Source organism: Octopus bimaculoides, chromosome 18 (assembly GCF_001194135.2).
Source record: "Octopus bimaculoides isolate UCB-OBI-ISO-001 chromosome 18, ASM119413v2, whole genome shotgun sequence".
Lineage (NCBI taxonomy): Eukaryota > Metazoa > Mollusca > Cephalopoda > Octopoda > Octopodidae > Octopus > Octopus bimaculoides.
This window is the reverse complement of record NC_068998.1, coordinates 55000060-55009464: the sequence shown is the minus strand read 5'-3', so window position 1 is coordinate 55009464 and position 9405 is coordinate 55000060. Positions and strand designations below refer to the sequence as shown.

The following is a 9405-nucleotide window of genomic DNA, read 5'->3' as shown; positions in this document are numbered from 1 at the left end:
GACACATCTTTGCCATCCTCCCTCCCTCCCTCCCACTATTGTTCCTCTCTTTGCCTTACTCTTCAATTCACCCTCCTGCTGACTCTGCAGCAAGACCTTCATCTCTGTCCCTTCTACACCTTGAATCTCGCAACTGGCACAAAGCCACACTTCCTAAGTACTATTTCCTTCTCCTCCCAATTGAGGGATTTTTGTCTTGCAAGGTACTTGGGGACCCTGCTGGTGCTGGTGCCATATTAAAAAGCACCCAGAACACTCTGCAAAGTGGTTGGCATTAAGAAAGGGCAACCAGCTGTAGAAACCATGCCAGAGCAGACAGCTGGAGTCTGGTACAGCCTCCTGGCCTTACCAGCTCCAGTCAAACTGTCCAACCCATGACAGCATGGAAAACAGACGTCAAATGGTGATGATGATTACTTAACTTTCTCTTCTTTGGTCCAGAACGATTCCTATGTCTTTCCTGCTGCTCTTCTTCCTCATGTCAAAATATCATTCCTTACACAGATGTTTTAAATGTTACAACAAATGCCTCACCCACCACCATTCTACAAACCTTTGACCCACAGCTGAGCTATGTTATTCTAGAAACAGATAGCTTAAATGCTATTCTTTTGTGATGGTGGTGCATGGAAACAGCCATTTTGCCAACCCAATACAATAGAATTGACAGACACAACGGAGAAAAATATATATTATTGCTTTATTGTAATAAAGTGTTTTATGCATAATTTTAGTGGTTGTTGGCCTTCCATCAAACTGCTATAGTTCAAACCATTCTATGACAATAGCAAAGCTTCTTCCTACTGAATAATATCCAATGAAATTACTGCCACACACAATGACAAAGCTAATGACAAAGTCAATTAACCGAAAATAGACATTAATATAGATGGAAACTGTTTTGAGAATGTTTACAGAAGAAGAGCAATTTTGGCAGCTTCGTAGACAGACCCTTGTAGAGTGGGGGTAGAAAGATAAGTGAGAGAGGGGTTAATTTGTTTAATTTGCACTGATAGCAACAAGGTGCTTCTGAGAAAAGAGTTTAGTAAGACATCTGAGAGTCAAAACACAAGTGATACAAGTACTTTTTTGTTTAGATGTTGTTGTGTAGAGTCAACATGTTCAAAGAAGCAGTGATTATTGGAGATGGAATAAAATCTATTTTCACTGTTATATCTGTCTATATTCTATTGCAATGGGTAGACAAAACAGTTGTCTTCAGAAGCCACCATAATGGAATAACATTTAAGGCATCTAGCTCAGTTGTAGGTCAATGGTTGTAGAATATTGCAGATTTTATAGTGAGGCTTATTTACACCTTGTATAAAGTTGGTGCTCAGCTTAATAAATACTTCTACCATATTCAATGTTCAATGTCTCTGGTTGTAAACTTAGAATCTGTTTCATTTGGTGCTTTGGATAGTTTTTGCAGAGGAGTCCATTCATACTGAAAGCCGTCAGGTTACGTCTCTAATTAGAAATTAACCAAACATTCAGATATTTTGTTTTGTACAATTGTAACCCATAATTCATGGTTTATTCCTTCCTTTTGCAGAGTTTCCAGTATCCAATGCTATTGTTCTCCATTTGGCCAAGACATGAACAAAACAGAAGAATCCAAAATTCCCATTTCTATTATCTAAATTTAATGCAATCGGACACTTCCTTCTCTAATTTTGTTAAGTAATAATTAGTTTATTGTATTTTACAATCAGTTCTCAGAGATATCCAACAAACTGAAGCTCATCTAATGATTAAATATTTTTCTATGACTCAGCATTATTTTCCCCTCTCTTCCTCACATTTTATTTTTCTTCTTACTCTCATCTATTTTCAATTTGTTATCTCTTTCATTCACCTCTCACACTCATTTTCATTTAATGATCTTTGTCTTTTCTTAATTCTTTAAGAAAATTAATTGAAATTTAAATATACCAGGGTTAAATGTCACAGGTTAACAAACATTTACTGAGAAGACAGATGGAATGCAAGAAAGCAAAATTTCAAGAGTCTTTTAAAGATGCAGATTCATCTCCCCTCCTCTCCTGCTCCATTGAAAACAACTATAACACCTTAATATTAAAACAATACCAAAAAGCTTTCAAGTAAAAATCTGTTTAAATAAATGCTTTTAATATCAAGAGGAAACAATCATCATTTAGCCTGTAATGTTAGCTTTTAGATGAAAGCTAACATCAGTGTGTGTGTGTGTGTGTGGGGAGGACACAATAATTATTTTATGTCACTTGGTATTAAAACACTTATTTATATAAATATATTTGTATGTCTCATTAATTAGCAGATGGGAATAAAGCATGCTTATAGCCTTTGCAGCAAACACATTGTCAGAAAAATAGGAAAACTGCCAATAAATATTTATTTTCCCCAGAAGACATTCCTGTTTTAGGTGATTAACCTCCTCATCCACCAATTATATAATTCTAAAACACATTGTGTTGCCTTAGTAACTTTTATTCTTCACTGTTTTGATTCCTAACAGCAAACACACATTGAGACAGCAGCATAACACAAGCTCACTTGATTAAATGTATTGATTTTAGCTAGTTTTCATTTTTTTTTCTTTTCTTTTGTATAAATAGTACACTTATCCATAACTCAGATAATTCACTCAGCACTAGATCAGATTCCATCCCAAACACAATTCCTCCTACACAATATAAAAAAAGAAGATGGAAGAAAAAAACATCTTTAAAACACAAGTTCCTATCTTAATGTGTCTCATCCGATTTATAGAGAGTTTTTTTTTTTACTTAATGATCAGTAAAAATGGAAGATTTCTTTCATTTATAAAATATAGGAACACATAAAATCATATATTTATTCAAACATTTGTCAATTTAGTTTAATGGAACTCATCTTAAATTTATTATTCAACTTAGTGCAAGACATGACACAGATATATAACAGGTAGGGAAGGATTGATTTCCAATATCCTAACTATGAATTATTAATACAAGTCAAATTCTTATGACTTGCTTCTAAAGATCTAAATATAGAGACATTTCTGTTTATCTCACTGAATACTTATTTAAGGACTTGTATTCTCAGCAGTGGCTAGTGAGAGAGAGAGAGAGAGAGTGAGAGAGACAGAGAGAGAGAGAAAAGAAAAGGAGAGAAAAAACAAAAGAAAGTGTATTTAAGTCGGAAACCAGGAACCATTTGTAGCAGATAAGAATGACAGCAAGAAAATTAATTAACTGTGTAGACATATTAGCAGAGTCAAACTGGGAAAGACTGGTTGCGCTTTGTACCACATTGCCAATAACAACAATTATTAATTCCTTCCAAGTCTTTAACAGCTTTAGTTAAACCTTGCTGGGTTAAAATCAAGTTTTTTTTTTCTTTCTTCCTTTCTTTCTTATTTTTTTAAATGCAGTCATTTTGAGTCGTGTCAACTATTTCAACCGACCAAATATAGAAAATGGATGAAGAAAATATTGACTTTACTACTTTCAGACCCTATTGCATCAGTCCTCTTTGATTGAATGGATTCCTGCTCTGAAAATAATAATCAATGAAACACAGATCACGGCCTTATTGAATGTTCCGGCTTTGCTGTGATTGATTATGAGAAATGTAATGATATAGTCAAAACAGTTTGTATCATTGTTTAAAGATATTGTGATCTCATCAACTTCTTAACAAACCCTTAATTCAGTTGGTTTCTCTTCTCCCCTAATCAGCTCTGTGCTGCCTAATAACCAAAACATACTCATAAGTGCTTGGTACAATTTTCCCTCCCCAGAAGTTCATCCATTGAGCATTATCAAGCAGCCTTACTCTTCCATCTTTAGCATTATTATACCAATTCGAAATATCAACAGACAAGTCAAATATAATAAATAGTTGATTTGTGTGAAAGATTCATTAATATTTCAAAACTAAACTGAAATCATTTCTTTTAGGATCTACTTTGAATAAAGATAAAAGAGTTGGTGAGAATGATACTTACGTCTGTAGTTTCTGCTAATGGATGATCAACACACTGTTGTAACTTGGATGATGAAGCATTCTTGTGTTGTACTTGATGAAGTCCTTCAGCTCGAACCTTGTTGTCCGACTAGAAACAGAAAAAGACAACTATCAGTGCCACAGGTTCTAAACAAGAGACGGACGACATTTAGAAAAAAATTACTTTGAAGGTTAGGAAGACATTTTTTGTTTTGAAGACATTGATTTCTAATAATTTTGTTAGAAATCAATTAACAATTTTGATCATATTATTGATAGGAAATTTTGGTTATAATAAAGAATGGAATATTGTCAATTGTTTTTGATGATTCCAAGGGTTATATCTCTGCTGATTAAAGATGATTTGATTATACAAAGCAATTGCAACATGGTGCAACTATGACAGATACTATTGATGCCAAATACAGCATTTGTGTACAAACACTATTATTTCCTAATTTGTGGCTGTTATCTATTTGCTGATATTTTCAAGAGAGGCTTATCCATTTAAAATGTTTATATTACAGATGGTTGATAATATGTTAAAATAGCAAGACAAAAACAATGCCATCACTATACGAAATAGAATATCTTCTGGACAATATCCATGCAGGGGTCGAGACAGAATTCTTTGAATTAGACAAATAGAAATTCATAGTTGCAAGTCTAAAGAATCATCTTTGATTGGTTTATTCATCAATGAGTGTAATGTCTGGTACAAGAAATAGTTGTGACAAAAGCCTGGAAGAATAGGTCAGAGTGGAATTCATTCACTGAAACTGTTCGTGCTTGAGGGGTCTGACTTTTATTATGCTTATTTAGGGCAGGAGTTAGTCCACGACTGCATTTGGTGATATAATCCTTTCTTCTATAAAACACAAGACCTGAACTTGGGGGGGGGGGACAGAAAAGCAAGAATAAGTCAAGTGAAGAAAGACAGCAATGGCACCTCCTAAAAGTATAGAAGACAAGATAAAAAGAGAAGACTGGAAAATAAGAAAGAAGTGAACAGGAGAAAGGTGATAAACGGGAGAAGAGGCTGCATATATGCAAGATCGGTGTAGTGTTGGTGAGTTTCTGGAAGAATGGAAATTTTTGAAGGCTGCTGAGTCCCAACAGCTGACAAACAACAAAGGTAGCTTATTCCATGCTTCAAAAATTTGGAATGTGGAAAACTGTTTCTCTCAAAGTCATGGTTTTTTGATTTTATGAAGATAAGATGCCTACACCAGCTTGGGTTACTATATGAATAATGTATCCTGCATAGTTGGAAAAACTAGTTAACTACAGTGCTTTTATTTATTTTTTTTTTTTGTAAATATTATATACTGCTGAAAATCAGTTGTATGTTTGGTAAAAATATAATGAAAGCAGTAAAATAGTTTGCAATAATTATAGCAGAAAAAAAAGTTTATATTTAGAAATTTCAATTTTAAGTCACCAACATAAAGTAAATCTATTGTGTTCATTGAGGAATGAAATACATGTTGACTGGTGCAAGAAGTAGAAAGAAAAAAACTGTGGAAGCCTGCTTTTCTAGTAGAATGGGTTTCAATCATCAAGCTATTACTACCCTATAAGCTTTCTTTGATATTTTATTGTAGATATTTAATTACAAGATACTAGCTTTTCAATGTAGTAATGCAGCTACCATTCAGTACAAAGTACCAATCTTTGGAATTTAAGTCTTATTTTAACTCTTGAAAGAAACAGATTAGATTTTTTTCATAGACAAAATATAAATAGTGAAATTTACTATTTCTGAGAATGTTGCTGCTTCCTTACCTGATGCACTCAAATCAGTCAGAATAAAGATAATGTAATGTATCTGGTTGAGATATGAAATACTAGTCATAAACTAATTAACTCTGTGCTTATACAATAATAATAATAATAATAATAATAATAATAATCCTTTCTGCTCTAGGCACAAAGCATAAAATTTGTGGGGAGGGTTCTAGTTGGTTTAGTGCTTGACTGGTAATTATTTTATCAAACCTGACAAGATGAAAGGCAGAGTCGACCTTAGCAGAATCTGAACTCAGAACATAACAAACTGGAAGAAATGCTACAAAGCATTTTATCGGACATGCTAATGATAACCCCTCTTGTGCTGCTTTTGGCTTGTTACAGCCATAGAATAACATCTCTCTGGCCATTTAATATCACCAAACATTTAACATACCTCATAAAACTTATTCTACAAAAAAAAAAAATTCCGTTATTTTTTTAAAATACACTAAAATGGTAAAATAAAAAATTAAATTCACAGGAACTATTTAACATGAAGAAAATCATCTTACCTTTTCAAATGAATGTTAAAATAATGATTTGAGTTGTAATAGTTGAGGTTTGTGTTAACTCTAATTTGGAGTAATCTCAAAATAACCACTTAACAAGCAAATTGATATCAAGTAGCTTATTAAAATACTATTGAAAATGTCTAAATTGAAAATAATATGAAACTTATGTTGCAGTTACTACATGGAATTCAACAACAGGAAGCTGTTTGGATTTTGGATAATTGAGAAGATTTGTTTGTTTGTTGGTTGTTTTTTTTTCTTTCTTTTTTCTTCTTTTAAAGGAAATATTGAGTGAAACAGCAGCCGGAAACGACTGTGAAATTTCTAGTCAGTGTAAAGTATATGAAAATATAATTTTGTTCTTTAAATTTTATGTTAAAATCTATAAAATAACTTTGATATGTAGTGAAGATAAATAACAATTTATCTATAAATTTACTTGCTTAACATCAAAGATATAGAAATGTCTAATTCTGGCAGGAAATTATGATTTTAAAAAGAGAAATCTTTGAAAGCCATTTAGTGATTTTTTAGTTCCCAAGTCGAAAGTTTCCAGTATCATCAATGGAGCAGATGTCAAGGTAAAGAAGTTCACACGGAAACTGTGCTTTTCATACAAAATGTTTAATCAAGATCAATCTTTCAACATATCAGACAGGAAGTTGTTAATAATCCCTCTCTTCCCTTTGCAAAATCCCAACAAAGATAAAAGTCTGCAGAGTATAGTTAAGGTGAAATGAGGGAAACTTAATGAGTGTCACTTGAAGAGAAATAAACATCAAGGATGTGCTTTGGTCCTCATAGAAACAGTAGGAAGTACTTACAGGCAGGTTTCAGTGTCCGCTTATGTAAAAATAGTAAAACGTTGATATGATTATCGTCAACAGGATTATCACAAATAGGTTATTCATTTAACAAAATAGTAAACCATCTCCACAGGGAGGAGGAGAGAGAGAGAGAGAGAGAGAGAGAGAGAGAGAGACAGAGAGAGAGAGAGACAGAGAGAGAGAAACAGAGAGAGGCTTCTGAAAAGCGAGTTACTGTTTCATTTATCTCCTGCAATTAGTTTTCTGACTTCCAATATGAAATTAAGAGTGTGGCTGTAAGTATAGCCTCTGTAGGTGTGGAAGACATGGAGGTTTAATACATAAGATACTGTTGTTGAAAATCCTATTATAGAAAATCTCTCTAAACACATCTAACAAGAGAGCCTCTATGCTATCACTGATTTACTAGAGACAGCAGCCAGATAGCCCTGCCTACCTAAAAAATCTAAAAGATACATTAGATGATGGAGTCCAGGATACAATATGTCTGAATAAAAGACAAAAAAAAAAGATGGAATAATAATAAGTGGAAGGCTTTTGGCTGTTTCTTTTATGAAGTCTCTTGTGAAAGAACTGAACAACAAGATATCAAAACAGGATCGGACATAACACCCATTATAGTAAGGTATAGAATATTTGTTGATATTTTATAGAGTAGTTTATGAAACTGATAACTAATTAAATCTATTTAAGTATGAAGTTAGTTGATTAGTATTTAGCTCCAGATTAACCTTGAGTGATTAAGAATATTTCACCTTGTTCTTCAAAGCTATGACTATGTCCAATTTTTCACTTGGGCCTAGTACATTATTCAATGTATATTGTTTGCTGTTCAGAATCAGAATAATGGAAAATTCTTGTGTCCGTTCTCTAATTTTGAATGTGAACAAATGTATATATTACATTGTTAATTTTGAAATACAAAAGAGGTATTTCTTTAAACTGCATCCCCACCTGACATTGAGAATAGATCTATAGAAATTCAACAGGTTTGTGTAAAAATCAGTGCTTAAATCAAATGTGGATACTATTGATTTTGTAACAATTATTCAGAGAAAGAATATCTAACATAATTGTAGAAGAGAGTGTAAAGAAAAAGAGTCACTTAGGAGATAGCCAACTCCTTCATGTGAACTCTGGTTATTTTGTTGTATAGGGCATTACGGCTCTTCAAATAGCAAAAACGTTATTGCTAGAATATTCTTCATCTTTTACTTGTCTCAGTCACTGGGCTGTGACCATACTGGAGCTCTGACTTGAAGGATTTAGTTGAAAAGATCAACCTCAGAATTTATTTTTTTATTTCTTAAAAGTCTTGTACAAGGGTGTAAACAAACAAACACCAGTTGTCAAGCAGTGAGGAGGACAAACACACAATAGAGTTCCTCATAGTTTCTGTTTATCAAATTCACTCACAAAGCATTGGTCAGCTTGGAATTGTAGTAAAAGACACTTGCCCAAGGTGCTGTGCAGTGGAACTGAACCTGAAACCAAGTGGTTGCAAAGCAGGCTTCTTAACCCTACAGCCATGTGTGTGCCTATATAAAAGACCACTTCCAAAAATGTAAAGGGAGTCATTCTCTTTCCTCACCCTTCTAACAGGTCTTCTTTTAGTTTTTGTAATTTCATTTCAATTCATATTGTTTTCAGATTTATTAGAGGTTGTTTGGACTAAATGTTGTCCAAATTTGATGAAAAACAATTTATTTTCTCTCAATAAATGAGTTGGAACAATTCTGCTTTCTCGAGATTTAAGTAATCTAACACCATCACTCCAAGGAGTACAAAGTACATTGGACATAATAGAAACGAGTGATGATTAAAAGAATTCTGTTGTTAAAGAAGTTGATATGATAATTCTGATTAAGATTAATGAATAATGAAATATAGAACTGTGGCATTATGATGTCACAATTCAAACAAATGTTTTGCATAGAGCCCTGGTTTTTATGAGTTAGAGATGAAAGAAGAAGAAGAAAATACACTTTTATGATAGTCGCAAGTTTGGAAAATACTACTTTATGTTTTCTGAGCATATTCAAAAAAAAAAAAAAATGTCTGATGTTATTAAAAGTGGTTATTTCCCTAAAGTGAGTTGAATAATATTATCAAAAAAAAAAAAATACACTCAAATATTCAGAGAGGAAAATGAAGAAGAAAAAACTGAATTATTAATTACTGTAAAGAGAGATATTGTTTTTAACGTAGTCTTTAATTATATAATGTAATTAGAATTAATTTTTTGCACTATCAATTATTTATGTTCACATGCACAAACACTTGTTTACACACTTATTGCTGAC

General features: G+C 32.8%; 1 protein-coding gene across 4 annotated transcripts in view; it reads right to left on the bottom strand.

Moving 5' to 3' along the window:
- Positions 1-9405, bottom strand: part of LOC106883074 (protein prune homolog 2) — a 120744-nt gene that overhangs the window by 16230 nt on the left and 95109 nt on the right. For all 4 annotated transcript variants that reach the window (XM_052974338.1, XM_052974340.1, XM_052974341.1 and 1 more), the window contains exon 11: positions 3974-4081. In XM_052974338.1, coding sequence (XP_052830298.1) covers positions 3974-4081 — 108 coding nt within the window. The remainder of the gene's footprint in view (positions 1-3973; positions 4082-9405) is intronic.